The sequence below is a fragment of the Oncorhynchus kisutch genome, linkage group LG15 (genome assembly GCF_002021735.2).
Source record: "Oncorhynchus kisutch isolate 150728-3 linkage group LG15, Okis_V2, whole genome shotgun sequence".
Classification (NCBI taxonomy): Eukaryota; Metazoa; Chordata; class Actinopteri; order Salmoniformes; family Salmonidae; genus Oncorhynchus; species Oncorhynchus kisutch.
In genome coordinates, this window is record NC_034188.2 from 31,756,617 (window position 1) to 31,783,599 (window position 26,983).

A 26,983-nucleotide genomic window follows, 5' to 3' on the forward strand; every position below is an offset into this window, starting at 1 on the left:
TGCTCTGATTTGGCATCATGAGGGTTCCATAGATAAAATGTAGCATAGTTTTGTTTGATAAAATAATTTGTACATTCAAATGTAGGAAATTGGTTCTAAAGTTTGAACTGCTGCTGTTTCTGTTACAGGCAGTTAGATTTGGTTGTCATTTTAGGCGAAAATTTGAAAAAAAAGGGTCAGATCGTTATTAAACCAGCGCAGGGTCGTTGTTCTGGGCATGCTGCAGTTGGCCTGTGCGGCGTTGTGTGTGGGTTCATTGACGTGTTTTTTACACAAAAACACCAACCTCAGTGAAACTCGAGCACCTGTGTGGACTGGTTTGGTGAACAATATGAGTGTTCTTTCATCTAAACAATTGAAATGATTTGTCAAATGTAGAGTACAACACTTGATTTGTTTAATTTTGTGGTGACTCTTTGCTTCCCAAAGGAAAAACACAGTATTGGTAAGTGATCAAGGTGGCATTGGCTTGAGGCTACAATTGTCTGACTGACTGCCAAAGGTGACACAATGTTCAATCATCTAATAGCATGGTTTGACCCTTGCCAGGTTTATCCTGCCTTAGTGCGCTCATGTGTTTCCATGGTGATGGTGTCAGGCTAGACATGCCTAACGTTGACCAATGGCGAGAATGACAACGAGGTGTTCCACCATCACAACAACCCTGAAGTGGTAATACCCTGACAGCTCCCACAAACGATCAACACAACAATAGTTTAACTCTTTAACTCCCCCATCCCACAGATAAAAAAAACATCTCGACCTGAAATGATACATTGCGCTGAAATGTTCAGGATGCTTTATTGCAAGGTTACACATAACATTTCTAATGTAATCCATAAACCATTGCAAGGCTTTACTCCCTCGTTTTGTTCCCAGGAATTCATTCCTGACGTGATCAGTCTCGTTAAAATAAAGTGTCTTTCTCAAACAGACATACCTTTGTATCAAATAGCCCAAATAAAATGAACAGAAAAAAAAAAATTGATTAACCTGAAATGACAAATTAACGACACAGAGCACTAACAGAACACATAAAAAACACAAATATTTAAAGCACATGTAAGCAAAACAAGAGTGCAAGGCAATTAATAAAGCCTACCATTTTCCCCCCTTGCCTAGTTCTATAGACCAATCTAAGGGCAACAGATCGGAGAGTGAATATCTTTTAATTGAACTGTATCCTGAGAAAAGGCTATCTAAGCCCACAGTACTTTAGCGCAGCTAATTGTTGTGTTGACATACTGTGGGGTGGCATCTGTTCTCTGCTGGCTAAAAACGGTAATTATACAACAAGACTTCCAGGTTATCTGACATACAGTACATAAACACCAACCGTCTTCATTAGAGGGTCATTTCACTGGTGGGGGGTTTCTTTGCAACTGTCCCATGTTCAAAGAAGCAGGTCTGTTAGCTAAGGTTCAACAGCAACAATACAGGTAATCAATCTCCTCACCACTACTTTTGACACATTTTACAGGCTTGTTGTAAAGATAAAGATACCCATGCATTGATAGCAGCGGTCATCATTACTTTGCCAAAGCAGATTATGAAGAGGGAATGATGACGAGTCTTGCCCCACATCAACAGTGATCTCATCAGGCGGAGTGGTTCGTGCAGCATCACACTGTGCTGCACTCACAGTACTGAACTGATCTGAGGTTGTGCCACACATCCTTCTCACAAACACATGTAAAACGATGCACCACAGGACCAGCTGTGATCCAAACGCACAAAGCAATGGTGACAGTAGTGAAGGCCTTTGGGATGACATCATAGGGTAGAAAACGTGTTACAGTTAGAACAGATTTAAGATACATGGTATTTGTTGTATATTGTAATAGTTGTTTTATAGACGTTACTTATGCAAGACATGCTACAGAAGATCATAACTTTGCGTAAGAAAACGTTTGTATATTGTGGGACTTGCGTAGGGGCACAATTATAAACCCGATGGATGGATGGGTATTTTGGTACAGAAACGCCTGAGTGAGGTGTACTGATATTGCCTGCTGTATACTCTGAGGTGTGTGTGTGTGTGTAAATTGAATATGTTGTGCATCAATCTGGCCAACAGTTTTCTAGCTCAAACACAGTTCAGTGGAACCCGTCAACAAGATTAACTTCAAACAAGTTCCTTTTTATCCTTAGCTTTCCCAGGTCACTGAGATGTTTACCATATGACGACAGTGCTAACACCGTCAGGACTACCTCCTAACACAGAACATGTGTGTGGTAACACACAGTCAAGGTGGAGCACAGGTGAGTGAAGGTGAGTGAAATATGTGTGTTGACAAAGACTGAGGGCACCTAAACTCTTGTAATATGATGACATCACCCCATCTCTCAGGTGACCACACATCCACTTAAATAATAAAAAGGTGCTTAACTGTTGGGGGGGGGAGATCTACCCCTGATATTGGAAGTAGAGGAATCTACCCTGATTCCTATTTCTCCCCACAACCTTCTTCTCTTGCTCCCCCCAATGCTCTCTCTCAGCACATGCAGGCCCAGCTCGCCTTCTCCTCGCCCTTGTCCCTTCCCCTCGTCAGGGTCACCGTGTCCCCCCCGGGCGGCTGGCTCAGTATCAGTGGCTTCTGGGACTTCAGCTTGTGGGCTACCGTCATGAAAATGGCCTCCACGTGATCACTGTTACCATGGCTACCGTCACCATGGCCATTGCTGCTGGGGTTCTTGGCAGATGTCTCGAACAAGGGCATGGAGTGGGCATCAGCAAACTGCTGGGCCAAGTCTGTGCCCACCTGGACAGAGTTCTGCAGGTCACACTTGTTCCCAACCAGGATCCTCGGGACCTCCTGGCCCAGAGCGTGCTGCTTACACTCCTCGATCCAGGCCGGGAGGCTGCGGAAGCTGGCGGCACTGGTCACGTCGTACACGAACACCACAGCGTGCACGTTGCGGTAGTAGTGCTGCACCATGCTCTTACGGAAACGCTCCTGGCCTGCCGTGTCCCATAGCTGAACCTGGAGGGGAAAGTCAAATGAACACACTCTGAACAGCTTCTTTATTGAATGTTGTCAGTCTCCAAGGAACTGAGATACAGTACCTAGATAGACCTTATATTCACTGTGAGTTTGCCAGAGGATGAACTGAACTGTAATATGTATGATTCTGCAGAGGGCAGTCAGCGCACCAGACAGATTGTTTTCTCTTCTGCCACTGCCCTTGAGATGATCAAAGACAAGAGACGTTTGAAATTGATGCCACAACAACTCCAACGTGGATGAGGTAGACTGCATTTATATGTCAATTGTTTCCAGGTTGTGTTGTTTTGGAACAACCCAAACAATAATTTCACTTGTTTTATGTAATCTATCTATTCACCTTGATTTTCTCGCCGTCAATCTCGATAAGTTTCTCCCGAAAGTCCACCCCGATCGTGGCCTCGGTTTTCTCCGGAAACTTGCCCGCACAGAATTGGTAGGTTAGGCATGTCTTGCCCACACCGGAGTCCCCAATCACGATGATCTTGAAAATCCGCGTCCGTGGTGGCGGAAGATGAGACGAGACAGTCAGCGAACTAGTGAATTCCGTCGACGACTCCACACTTGCCATATTGTTTGGTTATTGATTATCGAGGATATGCTAGCAAACTACAGTAGCTGCCTAGCTAACGTTAACCCAGAGCTGTTATGGCTTGCAAAACCGCGCCTCCGCCAATGCTAGCTGGATGAGCTGTCAAAATGAGACAAGCAATCTCGCCCAATACAAATGGAATTGGACATTCGTGACAAATCTGTAACCTCCAAATATAAACATATGACCATGCATTAGTTTTGGAATAACAATCTCAGGTTGCTACTTTAAGCATCCTTCTAACTCCTTCCCCGCCCTGCATTATATTTGAAGCCACGTACAACATTGACAGAAAACACAACTCTCGCGAGAGGTAACCAAGAAAATGAAAGACGCTGTGGATTGGATCAGATTCGACACGAGGGTCGTTGCTTACAACTGCAGCCTGCGTCCCAGCTCCCTACCGAGCCCAGTCAAAACACTAAAATAAGCATTACATGGGAATATCACAGAAGTGAACTGCAGTACTAAATCTCTTCCAAATACAATTTGAATGAAATAGGAATAGGTATTCAGATTTTTGATAATATCTCGAACGTGTGTCAGCACTTTAAAATCCTGTTAATGTTTTAGAAAGTGGCTTTTAACCTTTACCTAAAACAAACAATGGTTAGTGGTGCACCTTACCAAAGTCCACTTCAGTAGTGAAAAAAAGGCATCAACATGTCCGTGAGTACTCATTCCCCCCTATTACAATTTGTTAAAATGTTGTTTGTTAAAATGTTGTAACATTATCTTTATTGTCATGACGGGTGAAAGTTCACACATTTCCCGCTCTGTCCTGCTAGTTTTATTGAAGTTAAGCTGCAGTGCCTTTTTGATCCATGTAAACTTGTGTTTGTAACATTCTTATCTGTAGACAGTCAGTAACCAACTAGACACATTCATGTACAGTGTACAGTACTTCATAAAAACGGCCATGTCCCAGTTGATTGATGATTTCTTTGCATAGAGTTGAGGCATGTTATTGCAATTGTAATGGCCCACAGGATCCTATAACCATGGAGCTAGAGCCCTCTCCCCCAGGGTTGGAGGCTGAGTATCGAACCATCTTTACCGCAGGATCCCTGGTCTTCCTACAGGAACTGGTCTCAGCATTTGATGAAGAGGTCGACAAGGTAGGTCAAAAAAAGCACTAATACATTGTTCCAAATAAATGTGTTTTCTCTAGGCCTACTTGTTGACAAACTGAGTGATCAGCGATCACAAAAAAATATATACAGTATATCAACCTAGTCTAATACAGTATGTGTCTTTCTGTCGTATAAGATCCTGAGGCTTAGAATCTCCAGGAAGACCCACCTGGACCTGTCAGGTGACCTACCGGGGTTCTGTGAGGTCACAGCCCCCGTAAGAAGTGACCCTACCTGGAGGGTCCGTCCAGTCCCCCAGAGGCTGCAGAGGAGACATGTGGATGTGGGGGACCTGGCCCCCTGTGACACCCAGCGCTTCATTCAGGCCCTCAGTTCCCCTGCACAGGGCCTACAGGTACACAATGGGGCTTGCAGGTAAAGGATATTCAGGGGTCAGATTTAGCCAATTAGCCTTGTTTGACACGTTGTTGAATGTAACATACAAGTAACATTGTTGAATGCAGAAACAGTCACGTATGTACCCAGTCTAGAATGTTGCTACAAGGCAAGGGATGTTGGATATCAGGAGGCTTTGATATACAAGTTAAAAGACGTATAAATCAGGTGATTCTGGATCTGTTGGTGGGCAGAGCATTCCAGAAAAGCCCTCTTCACTATGACGACTGTGTTGTTTTTCTCTTGCAGGTGGATTTTGATGATGGGAACTGCCCAACGTACCACAACCAGATAAAAGGCATTTATAATGTTTACCGGGCGGTGCACAATCAATTTCCCAGTGAGTTTATATCCACTCTATTACCCATTACTCACGGTGGGCTCGGTCCAGGGCAGGAAGCGTTTTGTTGGCACACATCATCTGAATCTAAACGTATCTAGATACAGTCTATCTTGATTGTTTAACTGGACTTTATAATATCTTATATTTGAATCACAAACCCTGCATTAGTCGACTTTATAACTTTCCACCATGTTTAAGCAGATCTACAGGTCAGAATATTGTATGAAGACCTGCATTATTATTATTCACGTATACACCCAACTGTTACTGTCCTCCAACAGATGCCCCCAAGATATCCCAGGCTCCTGTTCTGATGCTCCGCCCTAGAGCCTGGAACATGGTGGAACACAACATGATGGTATTGAGTTCCAACTTCAACACTCTGATGTCCAAATTCATCTCAATACCTCAGTTTACATGCATACAACATCTGGATTGGCTGAAAGTGTAGAGCCATCCAAATGATCATGTTATGTCTACAACCATCATCAGGGGTGCAACTTTGGTTTTAGAAGTGTTGGGGACATACTATATATATATATATATATATATTCTGTCAGAAAAACACTCAGAAAAGCCTACCCGGTCGCTCCGAGGCATCCGCATGGTCCTAAAGCACACCCTTGCACCCTTTGTATCACATTCCAATGATAAAACTGGGGGGGACATGCCCCCCCTCATTCCCAGTGAAAGTTGGCCCCTGACCATCATCTTATTTTTGTGGATGATATTTCAGCAGCGCTGATTCATTTGTGTGTATGCAGGTTAAAGGCAAAGAGGTGCCAGGGCCGCTGTGTGATTTCGGCTTCCTCATGTTCCACTGTGGCAAGCTGTTGTTCGACAGCGAGAGTGGGCCATTTTTCTATCTTTCCAAAGTAAGGCTATGGTAGATAGCTGTGCTGTTATTGGCTGTTAGAATAGCAAATAGGATTGACACGATCTGGTATAAAAAAACAAACTCTCCACTACTCTTTCTCTCTCTTTTCCTCACCACCATCGATGCATGTTAGGTCGAGAGCTACATGGAGGCGAGACTTTGGAACAACATATTCCTCTGGACAGAGCAGAAGGTTTGTAGCATGCCAACATGGTAAAGGTGTGAAACGCTTTAGAACAGCATGCTTGCTATTTGATTGCTTCTCTGATACACAGTAAATTACTGATCATAAGTAACATTGAATACAAGTGTGTGTGTGTGTGTGTGTGTGTGTGTGTGTGTGTGTGTGTGTGTGTGTGTGTGTGTGTGTGTGTGTGTGTGTGTGTGTGTGTGTGTGTGTGTGTGTGTGTGTGTGTGTGTGTGTGTGTGTGTGTGTGTGTGTTGTATCCTCTAGCTGGGCCTGCCTGTGGGCAGCATAAAGGCAACCGTGCTGATAGAGAATGTGCTGTCAGCATTTGAGATGGAGGAGATTCTGTATGAGCTTAAGGATCACTCCGCTGGACTCAACTGTGGGATCTGGGATTATTCCGCCTCCTTTGTCAACAAGTTTGGTGAGTGACTTCAATCACTCAGTCATATCTTTTCCATGGAAACGAAGGGTTTTCATGGGTCTACAAAATGTCTCTATTCTGGCAATGTTGGAGAAGACAGCTTTCAATTTTCAACCATGTTGTTTTTTAGATTGGGACCATTCTGTCCCAAACAGCTCAGTTTAACCTTATTATAAAACTGAATGCAGCAGCTGTCTAAACATGGGTAATCCCTGGGTATATCTTGATACATCACTGGACTACTAGTTCACAAAAGGTCATCTTAAGTTCATATGATTGCCTGACAGGTCACCGAGGGGCCTTCCTGCTCCCTGACCGCAGTAAGTATGTCAACATGGAGAAGCTGTTCCTGCGGAGCTACATGGACCTGCTGGTCCAGACATGTCACCGTAGAGGAGCCCTGGCTACTGGAGGTATGGCAGCCCTGCTGCTGCCTCAGGACAGGGACAGTGCCCCCTATAGAGCAGCCTTGGCCAACGTCACCAGGTGAAGGACCTATTCTACACAGTCATCTATACGTCATCTGATATATACACTTTATGTACAGTACCAGTCAAAAGTTTGGGCACACCTACTCCTTCCATCGGTTTTCTTTATTTTTACTATTTTTTTAAACTATTTTCTGCATTGTAGAATAATAGTGAAATCATCAAAACAATGAAATAACACAAATGGAATAATGTAGTAACCAAAAAGTGTTAAACATATCAAAATATAATTTATATTTGAGATTCTTCAAAGTAGCCACCCTTTGCCTTGATGACAGCTTTGCAGTCTTGGCATTCTCTCAACCAGCTTCATGAGGTAGCCACCTGGAATGCATTTCAATTAATAGTTGTGCCTTGTTAAAAGTTCATTTGTGGAATTTCTTTCCTTCTTAATGTGTTTGAGCAAATCAGTTGTGTTGTGACAAGCTAGCGGTGGTATACAGAAGATAGCCCTATTTGGTAAAACACCAAGTCCATATTATGGTGAGAACAGCTCAAATAAGCAAAGAGAAATGACAGTCCATCATTACTTTAAGACATGTAGGTCTGTCAATCTGGAACATTTCAAGGACTCCAAGTTTCTTCAAGTGCAGTCGCAAAAACCATCAAGTGCTATGATGAAACAGGCTCTGATGAGGACTGCCACAGGAAAGGAAGACCCAGAGTTACCTCTGCTGCAGAGGATAAGTTAGTTACCAGCCTCAGAAATCAGAAATTAACTGCACCTCAGAAATGTCAGCCCAAATAAATGCTTCACAGAGTTCAAGTAACAGACACATCTCAACATCAACTGTTCAGAGGAGACTGTGTGAATCAGGCCTTCATGGCCGAATTGCTGCAAATAAACCACTACTATAGGACACCAATAATAAGAGACTTGCTTGGGCCAAGAAACAAGGGCAATGGACATTAGACCGGTGGAAATGAGTCCAAATTGTAGATTTTTGGTTTAAACCGCTGTGTCTTTATGAGACGCAGAGTAGGTGAACGGATGACCTCCATGTATGGTTCCCACCGTGAAGCATGGAGGAGGAGGTGTGAGGGTGCTTTTCTGATGACACTTTCAGTGATTTATTTAGAATTCAAGGCACACTTAACCAGCATGGCTACCACATCATTCTGCAGCGATACGCCATCCCATCTAGTATGCGCTTAGTAGGATTATCAGTTGTTTTTCAACAGGACAATGACCCAAAACACACCTCCAGGCTGTGTAAGGGATATTTGACCAAGAAGGAGAGTGATGGAGTGCTGCATCAGATGACCTAACCTCCACAATCACCTGACCTCAACCCAATTGAGATGGTTTGGGATGAGTTGGACCTCAGAGTGAAGGAAAAGCAGCCAACAAGTGCTCAGCATATGTGGGAACTCCTTCAAAACTGTTGGAAAAGCATTCCAGGTGAAGCTGGTTGAGAGAATGCCAAGAGTGTGCAAAGCTGTCATCAATGCAAAGGGTGGCTACTTTGAAGAATATAAAATATATTTTGATTAGTTTAACACTTTTTTGGTTACTACATGACTCCATGTGTTTATTCATAGTTTTGATGTCTTCACTATTATTCTGCAAGGTTGAAAATAGTAAAAATAAAGAAAAACCCATGAATGAGTTGGTGTATACAAATTTTTGACCGGTACTGTATCAATTTCTTGCCTTTTTGATCCTGATCTGTTCTGTGTTTTTGGTCATATTACACAACAGCAGTGACGACTGATTGCTCGATTATGATTTCACTGGGCTCCAATTGCACCACTCAGCAAAAATGTTGTTTCTCCCTTTCTCATATTTCAGACTGAAGTTACTGGAGATCAAAGCTGGTGTTGATGGCTTCATGGTGTATGACCTGGGCTTGATAGAGCCCATGCAGAAAGTAAGTCCTTAATGTAGGAATTGTTGAGCTATAACTTTCAAGGAACTGTTATCTTCTCAGTAAGCATTTCACTGTTAGTCTACACCTATTGTTTACGAAGAAGGTGACAAATACAATTGGATTTGTCACTCTCCCCACTTTTCTGTATCACTCTCTTCTCAGCTCTTCCAGCTGCATTCTCAGGGTGACAACCAGATGCACCAGCTTAGAGATGACCTCACGGTTACCCCCGACGACCTGCTCTGCATGCCAGCGGTCAGTTACTCAATAACGTTGTGCTACTGTATTTATACTACACTATGCATCGCTCTGGAATACCATTCCACGTCTCGTGTACTGAACTGCTCTAAACGTTCTTCTAGGGTGGAGTAACCCTGTACGGCTTGAAGTATAACATCGCTGTAGGAATCCTGTTCATAGATGCTTGGCTCAAAGGTGAGAATTCAAGAGTATGCATCATAATGAACCAGCATCCTTAATGGAGGTTTGGGATGGATATGTGATTGAGTAATGTTGATGTAATGCTCCGTGGGTCTCCCCTAGGCAAAGGTCACTTCTTCTACAGGGGACAGGTGGAAGATTCTGCAACTGCAGAAATCTCCAGATCCCAGGTAGGTTCACTTTAGTTTAGGTCATCCTGTGCCGCACTTCCCATTGCAAAAAAAACTTGAAAGTCCAGGATCCATTTCATGAGAGATGTCTGTGTGGTGTTTTGTGTCCAGGTGTGGCAGTGGATCCGTCATCAGACACAGCTGGAGGATGATAGCAGGGTGGTGACCCGGGGTCTTGTGACAGAGCTGACCCAGGAGGTCATGGGGGAGCTGAAGGTCGTCACACGTTTTCACACTGTCAGGTAGGAGTTGGATAAGAGCACAAGGTTTCCAAGATAACTCACAACTCAAACATTCCGCATTTCTAGAAGTTTCCTTTGTCTCTGCACTCCTCCCTCTCCTACAGTTCTCTCCTGACTCTCCCCCCCCACTCCTCTAGGGAGGAACAGAGGTTGTTGACAGCTGCAGCCATGTTCCTGGAGGTTGTCCAGAAGAGAGATTTCCCAGAGTTCCTCACCACCTACCTCAACCTGGACCACACCTTCCTCAGCTCCCACCCTCAAGCCAAAAGGCATGAGGGTGGGGCAGCAGGGGACCTGCCCAGACCAAAACTCTGAAATCCCTGTCCAACATAGCATGGTATTTACATCCCTCATAGTACCTACGGTGAGCATGTGAGGCAACGTGAGCAAAAGTGTTCCTCTTCAAGACCCTTCAAATAATTTTGAGTGTTTCTTGACAATACTGATCCAGAATCCTTGAATAAAATACAAACTTCTGCAGGAAAAATGGCATCAGGAAATAGCTTTTTATTCAACTTTAGTTATTGATAAGTCCTCTGTGTGTTAGGAGTGGTCTGTGTGCAGAACTCAGTATGATTGACAAACGCCTTTCTCAAAAAAATAAGATGGATTGGTAACATTGGATGAGCCTATAACATTTTACCAATAAACAGAAATAAAACCCCAAAACAAACCCCACTAACTGTAGAGTGTCAGTGTGTTTTTGCTTTATCAGGAAGTGGTTTCATGGGACTTTCACATGGGTAAAACTAGGAAGGAAAATACAGAGCGGAAAAGGAAAACAGAAATCTGCACATTTGTCAGTCATACAGCACTCCAGGTGAGCATTGAGCTCTGTGTCTCTGCATTCAGATCAGTCGTGTCCTGTTCCCTCCTGGAGGCCACGCCGGGACCTCTACCGCTGCACCACCTTGTGGCAGAGCAGAGGACTGCTTGAGCTCAGTAGCTGATTAACTGAGTGCATCGCTGCTACGCCTCCCCTGGGAAACAAGTGATGTCTCCTTTTAAAAAGTTCCACCTTTTCATTTTTGGCACTTGCCAGCTCACAGGTAAAACCACAATCCTCAATCACCACCACAATTTATAATCTTTCAATTTTTGCAAATGTTTTAAATTCTTTGTTTTTAATATATAAATTACCTTTAAAAATGTGAGAAGCAGATGCACATACAGGAGAAACACAGGCGTGAAAACACAGGAGTAAAAACCTGACTTAACGGCAGCCACCCTAACACTTTTCTTTTCTTATACAGTTTTATTTTGTTCAGTTAAAGAAGAGATGTCAACAGGGTTTAAAAAAAAAAATAATAGTAAAATGCGCATTTGTTTTTCCCTCCTCTTCGCGGCTCTCTCAGTCCAGGTCAGTGCACTGCAGGGGGCATTCACAAACAACCGTAGCTGGGGTGTTGTTGGCAGACTAGCGGCTGGCAGCTTCTATGCTCCTCCCCTCCCATCCCTTGCTCCCCTCTCACATGTCGTTGGCCATGTCGTCGTGCTCGCCTGCTGACAGGTCTCCATTGGCGCTGATGGTGGAGGTGGCGTTGTCCTCGTAGCCGGGGGGCATGAAGGCCAAGGTGTGGGGGTACAGCTTGTTACACGCGGCGCGGTACGCCTCCGCTGCCTTCTGCTGCCCATCGCCGAGATTGCCCTCACGCAGCGCCTCCAGCACATCTGTGCAGATCTGACAGGAAAGATAAGGTGTCTTAGACTTGGGTCACACAGACAATTGACATTATTCCTTGCCTTTTTCCCCAATGTTGTTTCTGGTTCAGGTGTGGGACTACTGTGCCAAAGGTACTTGATACATTTAAATATAACAATGTTGCGCAAGAATTAGTGCAGTGAGTAAGCGCTCACCGTGATGCTTCTCCCAGTGAGGGACTCATCTGGCGCTGTAGCCAGCTCAGAGGCCATCTTGTCAGAGGACGGGTCCAGATAAAACATCATCTTAGCAGCTGCAGAGGGACAATGTGGAACTTTTCAGTTATAAGTTGACAGTGTGTGTGTAGTTATGGTGAAGTCTCAAGTGGACTGTTGAGTCAGGTAGTGCGGGTACGTACCAGCCACGCGGTGTGGTATAGAGTTGGAGTGTTGGCTCAGGTAGTTCTTGTTAAAGTTCTGGGGGTTGCTCTCCCCAAACAGCCGTGAGATCTCCTGCTTCAAAACAGTCCGCACAGCCTCCGGTAGGTCCTTACTGTCAGACACTGAGGAATACACACAGAATCAGAACATGGTAGAGTTATTTGTACCAGAACAGACAACTATTCCAGCAACAATCAACATAGGGTTCAGAGACAGATGGCGGTGAGGGTATCTTAAATGCATGGAGTTTGGATGATGACAAGGCCCAACAGCCTGGCCAAATGACAGGTGGCAGAAGCCCTACTAAACTGTACCTCCTTTGAAGAAGCGCACTAGACACTGGTGCAGCCAGGGGTGAGAGGGCTCCATGGAGAATGCTCTCTTCACCGACTGCAACATCAGCAGGTACTTCTCTACGAGAGGGAAAGCAACAGATCTGTTTACATTTTTTTTTGACCAAAGTACCAGATTCTTCGTGTCAGAACGTCAATCAGCTTCTCGTTCCTTTACCTTTCCTGAAGTAGATCTCGAAGGCCAGGAGGTGAGTCTCAATCTTGTTCTTCACCAGGTTTTTCAGGGGGGTTAAAAACTTCACTGCCTCCTCTAGTGGGTTCTCCACCTACAGGGGGAAGAAAACAATATCATGGGTCTTATCCCCCCCAAAAACTTCAGTCTCCTTAGTGTAATTTCACCATGTTCTGCAGTGATATCCCACAGGGCTAATGGCAGTAGCCATGAGGGTAAAGCGAAACCACAGGTTTGTTCTTTGAGGCATTTCCAACGACTAGGGCTCACTGTGAGGAGTCTGTCGGGATAGGCCTCAGTTATTCCTTCATCTTTTACAGGCCACACACACCTTGGCCAGTTTGTCTGGTATGAGCTCCTCCTTTGGTCCTCCGATCTCCTCGTCGTCATCTTCTTTCTTCTTCTTCTGGTTCTTCAGCTGCTTCTCTTTCTCTGCGTTCTTCTTCTCCTCCTCTAGTTGGGCTTTCTTCTGGGCTCGTCTCTGCTTGTTCCTAAGCTTCTTTAGCTCCTTGTCATTCAGGTTCTCTGTGGGACAAGCACCAGCACAGGGACAGACGGGCCAGTGTCATTTCTCTCAGACACTGGGATCATTTACAAATCAAGACACTACACCAATGTTCCGTCTAAGCTGCACGTGGGTACACAGTAGCCCAAGACTGCTTCGCAGAAGAAATGTCAGCATTCAGAGAGAAGCAAGAGATTTGAGTGATGTTCACTTTCTAGAGCAGTGGTCACCAACCGGTCGATTGAGATCAACTAGTCGATCTCCAAGGCATTCCTAATCGATCAAAAAAAAACGAATGAAAGCCTTGTTCCTATATATTTTTTTTCCATCTCCGGTTGTTGGCGTTAAGTGCACCAGATTCAGCTGCCCTGTGCGCCAGGCAGGCAAGCTTGCCATTTTTAACCATTTCATGTGTCTGAATGTACAAACTCTGCCTTCCCGGCGGGCCCGGAGAGCAAATCAGGCCTACCGCTGGCCAATCGAATGGCTCAGATTGCCGTGTCTGCAGTAACATAGCAGGCATAAAAGAAAGCTACAGCAAAGTTGATACGGTGAGATTTCTAAACATTTAAAACCATGACTAGAGACTCAACGAATACAGCAAAGAGATGCTGTTTTTAATGAGAGTTTTTACTCAGCACTGTCAACACTTTGTATTCAACACTTTTATAAGCTATTAAGTCCAAGTTCGTCCTATTTCCACACAGCGCTACAACAAGCACTGCAGCAGTAAATAAAGAGTAGGAAAGTGCATCTCTGGGCTTGCTTTAGTATTAGCGACTTGGGTCTTTTTTAATATAGAGGAACATTTTACCTTCTCTGTTCATAGGAGTAACATGAATTTGTGCATGAGGCAGAAATACTGCGGTGCGACTCGAGATTCGCCATCAGCTGGAAGACGGTGTCCCTTTTTGGTCAGTGTCAGTGGAGGAAAGGGAGAGCGGAGGGATGTTGAGAGGCGGACCCTCTGACTGGCCATCAGACACCATCAGCCCGGTAAAATTAAAATAAAAAGCGAACTATTTAAATGCATGCTCAATCAGCAGTGTCTCACAAATAATACAGCGGATCTATTACCGGTGTGATCATATAGCCTACCTCAAAATGTTGTACATCATTTTTCAAAAATGGCCCGACCAACAATGCATTGGCAGGCCAATTGCTGTGATAATGTATTGGGCCTATAACTTACTGCACAAACCTCATTGCTAATGTTGCATAGGCTTATGGTTTAAGTCGTGGTTAAGAAAATGTGAGGGGTAGATCACTGCTTGCATTTTGACTCTGAAAGTGATCTCGACTCAGAAAAGATTGGTGACCACTGTTCTTCAGGTTTCCCTGTTAAACCTCTTGAAGCTAGGAGGCACTATTTTCATTCCCAAATTTTCGTTCCCAAAGTAAACGGCCTATTTCTCAGGACTAGATGCTAGAATATGCATATAATTGACAGCTTAGGATAGAAAACATTCTAAAGTTTCCAAAACTGTAAAAATATTGTCTGTTAGTATAACAGAACTGATATTGCAGGCGAAAGCATAAGAAAAAAACAATCAGGAAGTGACTCATGTTTTGAAACCGTTGTGTTCCTATGCACCCCTATTGGCCATTGAAAGGGATATCAACCAGATTCCCTTTTCTACGTATTCCCTAGGGTGTCTACAGCATTTTGACGTAGTTTTACGCCTTTGTTGAAGAATGAGCCTAAACGACTACATTGTGTAAGTGGCCAGCTGAGGGCTCTCAGTGATTCTTGCGTAAAAGACAGAGGTAGTCATTTTTCCTCTCGCACCTACTGAAAAGCCAATTGTCCCGGTTGATATACACTGCTCAAAAAAATAAAGGGAACACTTAAACACAATGTAACTCCAAGTCAATCACACTTCTGTGGCATCAAACTGTCCACTTAGGAAGCAACACTGATTGACAATAAATTTCACATGCTGTTGTGCAAATGGAATAGACAACAGGTGGAAATTATAGGCAATTAGCAAGACACCCCCAATAAAGGAGTGGTTCTGCAGGTGGGGACCACAGACCAATTCTCAGTTCCTATGCTTCCTGGCTGATGTTTTGGTCACTTTTGAATGCTGGCGATGCTTTCACTCTAGTGGTAGCATGAGACTGAGTCTACAACCCACACAAGTGGCTCAGGTAGTGCAGCTCATCCAGGATGGAACATCAATGCGAGCTGTGGCAAGAAGGTTTGCAGTGTCTGTCAGCGTAGTGTCCAGAGCATGGAGGCGCTACCAGGAGACAGGCCAGTACATCAGGAGACGTGGAGGAGGCCGTAGGACCCAGCAGCAGGACCGCTACCTCCGCCTTTGTGCAAGGAGGAGCAGGAGGACCACTGCCAGAGCCCTGCAAAATGACCTCCAGCAGGCCACAAATGCGCATGTGTCTACTCAAACAGTCAGAAACAGACTCCATGAGGGTGGTATGAGGGCCCGACATCCACAGGTGGGGGTTGTGCATACAGCCCAACACCGTGCAGGATGTTTTTCATTTGCCAGAGAACACCAAGATTGGCAAATTTGCCACTGGCGCCCTGTGCTCTTCACAGATGAAAGCAGGTTCACACTGGGCACGTGACAGACGTGAGAACGTTCTGCTGCCTGCAACATCCTCCAGCATGACCGGTTTGGCGGTGGGTCAGTCATGGTGTGGGGTGGCATTTCTTTGGGGGGGGGCCGCACAGCCCTCCATGTGCTCGCCAGAGGTAGCCTGACTGCCATGAGGTACCGAGATGAGATCCTCAGACCCCTTGTGAGACCATATGCTGGTGCGGTTGGCCCTGGGTTCCTCCTAATGCAAGACAATGCTAGACCTCATGTGGCTGGAGTGTGTCAGCAGTTCCTGAAAGAGGAAGGCATTGATGCTATGGACTGGCCCGCCCGTTCCCCAGACCTGAATCCAATTGAGCACATCTGGGACATCATGTCTCGCTCCATCCACCAACGCCACGTTGCACCACAGACTGTCCAGGAGTTGGCGGATGCTTTAGTCCAGGTCTGGGAGGAGATCCCTCAGGAGACCATCCGCCACCTCATCAGGAGCATGCCCAGGCGTTGTAGGGAGGTCATACAGGCACGTGGAGGCCACACACACTACTGAGCCTCATTTTGACTTGTTTTAAGGACATTACATCAAAGTTGGATCAGCCTGTAGTGTGGTTTTCCACTTTAATTTTGAGTGTGACTCCAAATCCAGACCTCCATGGGTTGATAAATGTGATTTCCATTGATAATTTGTGTGATTTTGTTGTCAGCACATTCAACTATGGAAAGAAAAAAGTATTTAATAAGAATATTTCATTCATTCAGATCTAGGATGTTATTTTAGTGTTCCCTTCATTTTTTTGAGCAGTGTATTATCGAATAGATATTTGAAAAACACCTTGGATTGATTATAAAAAAACGTTTGCCATGTTTCTGTCAATATTATGGATATAATTTGGATTATTTTTTACCCCAGCGTTGTCGTGAACGCTATTTCCGGTGGATTTCTCAACATAACGTGACCAACAAACAGAGGTATTTTGGGTATAAAAATAATCTTTATGGAACATTTGCTGTCTAACTGGTAGTCTTGTGAGTGAAAACATCCGAAGATCAAAGGTAAACGATTCATTTGATTGCTTTTCTGATTTGTGACCAAGCTTCCTGCTGCTAGCTGGACATAATGCTATGCTAGGCTATCGATAAACTTACACCAACGCTGGTCTTGCTTTGGCTGTACAGCATCATTTCAAAATCAGGGAAGACAGGGTGATTAACAAAAGGCTAAGCTGTGTTTCACTATATTTCACTTGTGATTTCTAGTAATATTTTTTGACCGTTGCGCTATGCTAATTAGTGTAGTTGATGACAATTCTTCCGGATGGGTAGTTCCAAGAGGTTTTAACACAGTTTTGCTTTACTGTGGCAATTGTGATCAAATCAAAACAAGAGATTTTGTTGTAGGCAGAACGCATCCGAGTAGGATTCTATTGCATTGACGCACTACTCAGCCTGTACGCTATGCTGCACTGGTCTATTTAAACAGCGGTACAGTAGGCCTATACGCAAATAGATCATTGCCATATGTGGATCTGTGCCATTTACCTTGAACTGGACTGTTTCCAGCATGAGCAGTCATGAATAGATTATCTTGTTTTGAGATCAAAGCGAGAGCTGCATGTAGCCAGGTGGTGTGCACATTTTGTTCATATCCTTTGCTAGTTCGAGTCATTTGCTGACTACAAATTATCTATAACTGGGCTCTTGGTGAGGAATTGCTTCTTACAAGAGCACAAAAACAGTGTACATTTCTAGACATCTGTGAAAAGCAAGTCAGGTAAAGAGCTTTTTTTCCTCTTAAAGGGGCAGTGTTTTATTTTGAGACAGGATTTGTAAAAGTAAATAAAAATAAGTGGAAAAAAAGTGACCTTTATTTAACTTATTGACGCAAAACATCCCGTTAGTAGGAATTGCAGAGTGCGACATTCAAATAATATTACTAAAAATATTTATATTCATGAAATCACTAGTGCAATATAGCAAAACACCTGTCGAGTCAGATTGAAAATATGCTTTACAGCGAAAGAAATCCAAGCGTTTGTGTAAGTTCATCGACCACTAGACAAAACATTATGAACACCTAGCACCAAAGTAGCTTGGTAACGAAAATCAGAAAGCAATAAAAATGTATCTTACCTTTGATGATCTTTGGATGTTTTCACTCACGAGACTCCCAGTTACACAATAAATGTTCCTTTTGTTCCATAAAGATTATTTTTATACCCAAAATACCTCAGTTTGTTTGGCGCGTTATGTTCAGAAATCCACAGGCTCGAGCTGTCACGACAATCCAGACAAATTCCAAATAGTATCCGTAATGTCCACATAAACATGTCAAACATTTTTTTTTTTAAATAATCAATCCTCAGGTTGTTTTTAAAATATATAATCGATAATATATAAACCGGCACTGTCTCTTTTTCAGTAGGAGAGGGAGATACAATGGCTGCCCCACTCTGTTGCGCAAGCAAAACTCATGCGAACACCCAGTTATCCACTACGCGATGTTTTCTTTCTCGCTCATTTTTCAAAATAAAAGCCTGAAACTATGTCTAAAGACTGTTGACACCTTGAGGAAGCGATAGGAAAAGGAATCTGGTTGATATCCCTTAAATGGAGCGAAGGCAGGCAATGGAACATGGAGCTTTCAAAATAGAGGCCACTTCCTGGTTTGATTTTCCTCTGGTTTTTGCCTGCAATATCAGGTCTGTTATAATCGTAGACAATATTTTTAAAGTTTTGGAAACTTTAGAGTGTTTTCTATCCTGTCAATTATATGCATACTCTAGCATATGGGCCTGAGAAATAGGACGTTTACTTTGGCAACGTTATTTTTCCAAACATAAAAATAGTGCCCCCTAGCTGAAAGAGGTTAACTTGTTTGGGATAGGGAGCAGTATTTTCATGTCCAGATGAAAAGCGTGCCCAAAGTAAACTGCCTGCTACTCAGGCCCAGAAGCTAGGATATGCATATAATTAGTAGATTTGGATAGAAAATACTCTGATGTTTCTAAAAAACTGTTTGAATGATGTCTGAGTATAACAGAACTTATTTGGCAGGCGAAACAGAGGACAAACCATCCGGGGGGGGGAAAAAAATGGGTGACTTTTCTATGGGTAACTAAATTTATGAGGCACCTGGTTGCAGTTCCTATGGCTTCCACTAGATGTCAGTCTTTAGAAATTGGTTGATGTTTTTCCTTTGAGAAAATAATTAGTACGGCTGTTCAGAATGAGTGTCAAGCGAAGTGTACTCGTTTGTTGCGCACTCCACGTTGATTTTATCCGCTATTGAACACAGTATATTACGTCTGAAATTTGATCGATTATTTACGTTTTAGGATACCTAAAGTTGGATTAAGAAAGTTGTTTGAAATGTTTGGACCAAGTTTACAGGTAACTTATTAGATAATTTGTAGTCATGTTGGAACCGGTGTTTTTCTGAATCAAACGCGCCAAATAAATTGACATTTTGGGGATATAAAAAAAGAGTTTATCGAACAAAAGGACCATTTGTGATGTTTCTAGGACATATTGGAGTGCCGACAGAAGAATATCTTCAAAGGTAAGGCATGAATCATATCCTTATTTCTGACTTTTGTGTCGCACCTGCTTGGTTGAAATATGATTTTCAAGTGTTTGTATGGTGGGGTGCTATCCTCAGATAATCACATGGTTTGCTTTCGCCGTAAAGCCTTTTTGAAATCTAACACGGTAGCTGGATTAAAAAGAAGTTAAGCTTTATTTTGGTGTATTGCACTTGTGATTTTATGAAAGTTAAATATTTCTAATAATTTAATTTGAATTTCGCGCTCTGCAATTTCACTGGATGTTGTCGAAACGTCTAGGCGTAACAGGTTAACTTCTTATGGCTGGGGGGCAGAATTGAGTAGCTTGGATGAATAAGGTGCCCAGAGTAAATTGCCTGCTACGCAGGCCCAGAAGCTAAGATGAACAAATGGACAAATGAATTGTCCGGTTGGAATATTATTGAAGATTTATGATAAAAAACATCCTATAGATTGATTACGAACTGTAATGGAACTGTTGTCTGAACTAAGTGCCTGCGCTGTGTGAATTTGGATTTGTGAACTAAACGGGACCAAAAAGGAGGTATTTGGACATAAATGGACTTTATGGAACAAAACAAACATGTATTGTGGAACTGGGATTCCTGGGAGTTCATTCCGATGAAGAGCAACGGTAAGTGAATATTTATAATGCTATTTCTGACTTCTGTTGACTCGACAACATGGCGGGTATCTGTATGGCTTGTGTTGGTCTCTGAGCTCTGTACTCAGATTATTGCATGGTGTGCTTTATTGAAATCTGACACAGCGGCTGCATTAAAATGGTGTATAATACTTGTATGTTGCAGGAATTTTAATTATGAGATTTCTGTTTGAAATTTGCACCCTGCACTTTCACTGGCTGTTGTCAAATCGATCCCGTTAACTGGATTTCAGCCGTAAGAAGTTAATTTGTCTGATTCTCTGGAATAATGGTATGGGAATAAAACATAAGTAGTTTCTTGCATCAAACATATCCAGTCACCTTGTCTGAAAGACAAATGGATAAACAGATCAATGTCATGCCCTGTATGTTTTTTTCAAGCCTCATGGAATGTAGACCTACAATGAACTCCACACATTGGCTGCCACGGTAGGCTGAATGATAGAACAGCTGTTTCCATGTTAAAATGTAATGAGATTTATTTTCTCCATCGTTTAAAAAAAATGGTAGCCCACTCTGGTAGGCCTACATTATGATCAAATAGCCACAGTAGCCTACTTGACCAATTAAAACTAACTTAAAGCGGGTACAGTCTGTTCACAGCAAAAGCATGCTGGAAGTTGCACAGAATTTTCACAAAGTTCAAGTTTGTGCTCAGCAGACCTGGAATTTGCTCAGTGCCAAAAAAACATTAGAAGGAACTTTGCACTACACCAAACCAAAAACCAGTGTGTAAATCACCAAATGAGCAATATCAAACAAGCGTCAGTTTGGGGTCTTGCACTCTCACACACAATACGTACCGGCGTCTGCCTGGTGTTCCTTGTTGTCGTCGGTGAGTGGGTTGTCGTGCAGGCCGAGGTAGATCTGAATGGCGGTGCGGGCAGCTTTGTAATAGAAGGGGTGCATGCGCAGCACGTCCTCCAGCTTGAGCAGGTCCACATAGGATCGCAGCGTCATTTTCCTCATGCAGTACGTGTGGAAGTCGAACTGGTCATCTGTGATCTCCACAAAATGCTAATGGGACACATGGATATGATGAGGCAATCCAACCACTGACCAGACCTGTACTACCACTGGGCCATCTAGACAGGTTTAACCCCCGTCAGGGAATCTGCCCCCCAGTTAGAAAACTTACCCTCTCGATCTCGTGGCACTTCTTGAGTGCGTCTCCAAACTTGTTCATGGACTTGTAGGCCAGAGCACATTCTGTCTGGTACCACATACACTGCATCTCATTCAGATTCTCTACCGCTGATGCACCCTCCTGAAACACACCGATACCCACAGTTACCACCACACACACACAAAGGGTTTTAAGGCAACACACAATGTACAGTCTACACATTGACAGCTTAACACACAAACACTGACTGACCCTTGTGAACTTGGAGCACATCTCTTCTGCCTCTTTGACCAGGCCGGCCTTCAACATGTACTTGGCACACTTTGAGTTGATGAAGCGGTCAGCAGTGTCCAGAGCCTGGGCCTCATCCATCCACCTGGCTGCTTCCTTTATGTTACCTGCATGCTACAGAGACAAAGATAGGAAGAGAGTGTTACACTGTAAATCTTCACGATAATGACATGTCTATAAAATGTGTGCCTTGAGGAACAATTCTACGGGTGCTCTCAACGGCTGTGTGTGGGTTACCTTGTATATTTTGGCCTTGATGAGGAACAGTTCTATGAGCGTGGGTGTGCTCTCGATTGCTGTGTTGATGTAGTCCAGGGCTAGCGTCTGCTGGCCCACGTGGTCAAAGTGCTGAGCCAGGAAATACTGGACCCACAGCAGAGTGGTGGGGGGCTCCTCCTTACCGTCATCTAATACACACACCATAATTAGAGATTCTAATACGGTTCCTATTAGATTTCATAAAACATGAAAATCTGATCACACTCACCACTTTGATTGAACTTTCGACAGCTTTTCAAACACGTCTCATATCCAACCACTAATTCTTCAATGATGGACAACTACACAGAGAGGAACAAGCAAACACAAGATCACCCTGACATCTCAGTCCAGGCATGTTACTTCAGTGACTTGCTGGAGCCTATGGAATGGCAGTGGTTCTCCCTCACCTTCTCCTTGTCGTGATACAGGGACTTCAGAGTGGTGAAGACGGGCGGACAGCCTTTACTGAAGTTCATCCTCAGATAGCAGTCCAGACATTCACGGAACTTCTCACCTGAAAAGAAAACAAGAAGTGAATGGAGCTCCTCAACACCCCATCCTCCGGTGTTCCACAGACCACGTTTCAACGTGCTTGTGTCTATCAGCCATCGTCTTGAAAGGCCGTCACACCATGGATAATTACACAGTAATAGTAGTGATAATGGCTTATTTATGTACCTGTTAGGAAGGTGAGAGGCAGCCTCCGGGGAACAAGTCCTTTGGGATACTTCACCCACGCCTCCTCATAGAGCTTCTGCCTCTCCTCTATGCAAGCTGGGAACACAAGAAGCCAACAGTCAGAGCATGCCATTCATACGCAGATTCAAATCTGGTCAGAGAATCTTCCAAACACATGTAGTGAGAGGACCCATGCTAAAGAGGGGACCAGAGAGGGTCCAGTGGGAATGGGGAGGGTAGCAGTGAGGGTTCAAAGGATACCTGGTTTCAGTGCTTTCTCCAGACCCTGGTAGTAGGCCCAGTTCTCAGGGTTCCTCTCCTGGAGTTGTCGGTAGACCTCAGTGGCCTCCTCCGAGCGGTCTAGCTGCAGTAGCAGCTCTCCTGAGCAATAAATAGGTTCACACGAATCACATTTTATACATAGATCTACAAACAACCCTACACCCTCACACACATTAGGATTAAAACACTCAATACACACTTTCACATGCACTTTCACCCCTTCTCTCACTCACACACACACACCTCGTGTCTCCTCCACAGCAAGCTTGTCACAGATCTGTTTGTCATAGGTGGTGAGGTGCTCCAGTGCTTCCTTGAACAGCCCCGCCTCCCTGAGCACCTGGTTCTGGTACAGCAGCAGCTCACTGTACTCATAGTCCACTTTGTCTGGTGACGTCTGAAACACAGCACCACATTTACTGACACAGGCAGTGACCAATCGGGTGTACTGATCCAGGCAGGGTGACCAATCAGAAAAATGTATACAGATGGGTGATACAGGAACTCTACAGAGCACCCAATGAGAATTTTTCGACTCAAAAACACAGAGGTCAAAGAGGTCAAGCTCACCTGTTGCGTTTTGCGAAACTCTTCAACGATCTTGGCGGCCATCTCAAAGTCCTCCAGCAGGTGGTAGGCCACGGCGTAGCCGATCCATGAGGCCCTCTGCGCGGGACGCAGCTGCAGGAGCTGATAGCGGGTCTCCTGCAGAGAGAGAGAGAGCATAACAGAATAATTATTATACACAGCAGGAGCTCATACTTATGAGTGGAGACATGCGTGCACACACGGTCCGTCTCTGGGTCCTCACCCTGTAGCCCTCCAGGTCTCTCATCTGGATTTGGAGAAGAGAAAGGTCCCTGAGGATCTGCAGGTTGTCCTTGTCCCACTTCAGAGCATTGCGGTAGCACTTGATGGCCTCGTCGTACTTCTTATCCGACCGCTGCAGCAGACCGTACACATGCCAGCCTGGGAGAGCAAAGGTTAAGGAGGCAAAACAACAGACTACACACACACACTAAACCAGGGGTAGGCCATCATTGTAAATAAGATTGTGTTCTTATTAACGGACTTGCCTAATAAAAATAAAAAATACAAACCTCAGAAATTAAATCCCTCGCTAAAACAAACCATTTGGAGGACTACTAAAAACACATGACTACATTTCAAGGCAAAAATGAAAGCTAATACTCATGGTGACAAATGAAAACAGTGAACCCTGTATTAACGCAACCAAGCCTATATTATTAGATGTCACAGTAACAGTCAGAGCCAATCTAGCACGCTCCCATTCCCTGCCTGGATTATGTGCAGTAGACATGGCGCAGTAAGGGCTTGTGGGATGGAGTCAAAAGTTTGGGCTTATTATGATGTCGAGCTTTTGGTGAATGTCTTCCCGCCTCCGACTAGGAGGTTCATATGAACCCTCACCTCATTAGCCCTAGTATAAAAGGATACAGACATGGCTCTTGAGGTCGTTGCGCAGGCCTCGTCTCACCAGCTCGTACGCATCCTCCTTTTTCCCCAGACAGTTCAGGGTCAGTCCCTTCATCGCCAGCGTCTCTGAGGGACAGATGAGGGAGAAAAGGAACTAGTGTCAGTCACAGCCAAAACACTTAATTAGGCCAAGAAATGAATTACCAACACTGATGCACTGAAAGATAAGTGAGTAGTGGCTGTTGAAGCACGCCTTACCTCCATGCTCAGCGAACTTTGGGTTGGAGAGGATCTGTTTGCAGAACTTGAGTCCATTTCTGTACTGCTTGTGCTCATAGCATCTCTGCAACAGGGGAGAGGTGTGTTGTCATCAAGGTTTTTGCAAAGCCTGTTCTTAGAGTTCAGATCTGATGAATCACCCAAATACATAGTTACAAATAACACTTTTGGGTAGGTTGTCTGGTGATACCACCCTGCCAGCAAGCAGGGACCGTAGCTCACCACAACCTAATACAGTAAGTATTATCTTGATTGATTGGGTCTGAAAAAACATCTAGCTTTGTGTGAATGTGTGGTCAGGTGGGTGATGAGATGCAGTGATTAGAGAACCAGTCAGACGTAGATTCCTATCTGCCTGGGTCAGCACAGTGTGGCCTAGCACCTCAGTGATCAGCCTGCCAATTCCCCGCATAACGCTAATACCCGGGAATCCACACTGGCATAGGGAGAAGGCAGGGGCTCCAAGGAAACTGAGGAGCATTCAACACAGCAACTAAAACAAATGTTTTCAGAATGTTGTACAGAACGTTAGAGGCTCTGAGTGGAAACAGACAATTCACATCTACACAAAACATACTTGTGGTAAGCATTTACAACCTTGTGAGCTCTCCTCAAACAGCATTGGCCAATGAATTACTATTATATACTATTATATTTGCAGAGTAAAGTAATGCAAGGAACTACGGTAAAGAAATGATTGCCTTGCATCAGAGTGGATTTTTTTCTTCTGCAGAGAACCAACCCTGTAGAAATATATTCAGTAATGTATTTTCCTCAATATACATAATTGTTCAAAAATATAGGAGTATACTTATGAATAAACATATGTTGGCAACTAATCTGAAAGTTTATATCCAACACTGTAGGTGTGGCTTACTTGTATTTGCAGGCCTAGAGAGATGCCGAGCTATTGACACAACCTAACTTCGCCAATAACACCAACATTGTTAAACACCATGTCCAGAAATAGGAAATGGTTGTGTGAATGGTGCTCAATATTCAGCAAAGTAGACTAAACGTGTGCACTTTAGCTGGCATGATAGGAAGCTAATTGTTTATAATTAGTTCCCATATAATATATGATTCAGTAAAGCGTGAGTGACAGCTAGCTGGCTGGGTAGCTAGGTTGTGTTAGCTAACTGCAATCTGTGGTAAAGGATTGCAATACTTAACATACCGCTGTTTGCAGTAATATCTTTGGGGACAGCACTGCACATACGTTGAGCATGTTAAATGTAACGCCTATCTAGCTTGATAGCTAGTTATAGTTTCTCTTGTTGCTAAAATGCTGAGTAATGATGAAGTACCTGTGCGGTTGGTGTAGAATGAGCTTGCAGCGAGCTAGCTTCCTACGTTAGCCAACTTATCTAGCCGTAGCTAGCTAACGTTCCTTGCCAATCATGTTTTGGAGCAAAGTCATGCGTTTATTTTGAACCAGTCCGCTACAACAAACTGATACAACATATAACAAGTTAGTAAGTTTACTCGCTTGTTAGCCATGTTTCATGGTAACTAGCTAGTTAGTAAGCGGTGTAAAACTGAAACCGCTAACTAACAAGCTAATGATGACAATCAGGCCATTCCGAGTGCCTCGCGACATACTAGCCCACGAGTTAGCTATAACGTTACAATCGTTGAGAGGGTGATGGAAGGAACAACATATGTCAACTAACGATACAACATGAATACATGCTGTTTTATTTCAAATCGAATCAACGCTAGCTAGCTACTGGTCATGTATAGAGTAGCTACTGTAACGTGCGCAAGTTAGCTAGCTTGCTATATTTAGCAAGTTAGCTAACATAACTAGCTAGCGGCAGCTAGGTACTTACCAATATTCTCTTGAATAGAGCGTTCTCCTTCGGCGGTAGAGTAATTGAGGGCATTCTGTAATCTGGCTACTCTTCTGTAGCTTCGCGCATGAATCAGAATCGAAGTTTCCTCTCTCTCTCCCCTCTCGGTCTCTTCGAGTCAAAGCTCCCGGAATTGTCTCGCTCTCTTTCGGGCTCTTCTTCCTCACGTGGTGACAGCCAAGGCCCCCTTCAGACCAAAATGGCCGCCTTCTCCTCCGGGTCAAGCTGCTCTCTGGGTCTGTGTGCGTGCTGCTGCTGTACGGTGCAAAATTGTCAAACTGAAAAGTTACAAATGTAAATCAATCAACCAAAGACAATTATGGAAGGGGACGTGTTATAGTGCATCACTTCGGTTCTGCAATAGACGTGATGTAAAATATATTTTTCTCTGTTCTCATAATTCCAATCTTGGGTTCTCCAGAGCTAGCTACATGGCACCGTGCCCAGTCCCAGACAGAAAGAATAGAAAATAAAAAAATGAATTAGATAAGATTACAGTCCATTTCCGTAGCCATTATCCATCATTGCAGCATTGTCACCACTGTTATGTGGTTTGCATTATTGACGTAAAAAAACATGACATTTGCATCATAGACGTAAAAACATGACATATAGAAGTGAATATGTTATTGCAAAATTTTACAGTAAATGGTTCAAGTGTGTACTTTATTTTAGGAACACTGAGCCTTTAATCTCTAAATAAAATC

General features: G+C 43.9%; 3 protein-coding genes and 1 non-coding gene across 6 annotated transcripts; 1 reads left to right on the forward strand and 3 right to left on the reverse strand.

Moving 5' to 3' along the window:
- Window positions 1–772: 772 nt before the first annotated feature.
- LOC109905183 (ras-related protein Rab-33B-like) lies at window positions 773–3,923 on the reverse strand. The gene is made up of 2 exons (XM_020502412.2): window positions 3,346–3,923; window positions 773–2,984 (listed from the first exon to the last, which is right to left on the reverse strand). Exons 1-2 carry the CDS (start codon window positions 3,574–3,576, stop codon window positions 2,496–2,498), a joined length of 720 nt encoding a protein of 239 aa, XP_020358001.1. The 5' UTR covers window positions 3,577–3,923; the 3' UTR covers window positions 773–2,495.
- On the forward strand, window positions 3,188–10,851 carry ugl (ureidoglycolate lyase). Of its 3 annotated transcripts, none has more exons than XM_031790121.1 (15): window positions 3,188–3,249; window positions 4,587–4,715; window positions 4,867–5,085; window positions 5,376–5,466; window positions 5,751–5,827; window positions 6,234–6,344; window positions 6,480–6,539; window positions 6,801–6,957; window positions 7,245–7,443; window positions 9,238–9,316; window positions 9,479–9,571; window positions 9,679–9,751; window positions 9,860–9,927; window positions 10,039–10,169; window positions 10,307–10,851. In XM_031790121.1, the coding sequence occupies exons 2-15, from the start codon at window positions 4,599–4,601 to the stop codon at window positions 10,482–10,484; spliced, it is 1,653 nt and encodes a 550-aa protein (XP_031645981.1). In that variant the 5' UTR covers window positions 3,188–3,249; window positions 4,587–4,598; the 3' UTR covers window positions 10,485–10,851. The 3 variants fall into 3 exon arrangements, with proteins under 3 accessions (XP_031645981.1, XP_020358003.1, XP_020358004.1); XM_020502414.2 differs by lacking the exon at window positions 3,188–3,249 and adding an exon at window positions 3,961–4,266; XM_020502415.2 differs by lacking the exons at window positions 3,188–3,249; window positions 6,234–6,344 and adding an exon at window positions 4,144–4,266.
- Window positions 10,657–26,816, reverse strand: LOC109905184 (N-alpha-acetyltransferase 15, NatA auxiliary subunit). Its single transcript, XM_020502413.2, has 20 exons — window positions 26,256–26,816; window positions 24,403–24,487; window positions 24,166–24,270; window positions 23,519–23,676; window positions 23,278–23,412; window positions 22,951–23,104; window positions 22,687–22,806; window positions 22,426–22,521; window positions 22,155–22,261; window positions 21,974–22,046; window positions 21,724–21,893; window positions 21,448–21,600; window positions 21,208–21,336; window positions 20,873–21,086; window positions 13,108–13,301; window positions 12,762–12,870; window positions 12,566–12,664; window positions 12,230–12,373; window positions 12,027–12,124; window positions 10,657–11,850 (listed from the first exon to the last, which is right to left on the reverse strand). The coding sequence occupies exons 1-20, from the start codon at window positions 26,307–26,309 to the stop codon at window positions 11,638–11,640; spliced, it is 2,610 nt and encodes an 869-aa protein (XP_020358002.1). The 5' UTR covers window positions 26,310–26,816; the 3' UTR covers window positions 10,657–11,637.
- On the reverse strand, window positions 12,943–13,076 carry LOC116353745 (small nucleolar RNA SNORA18). Its single transcript, XR_004203242.1, has one exon. It is a non-coding gene; the product is annotated as a small nucleolar RNA SNORA18 (small nucleolar RNA).
- Window positions 26,817–26,983: the final 167 nt, after the last annotated feature.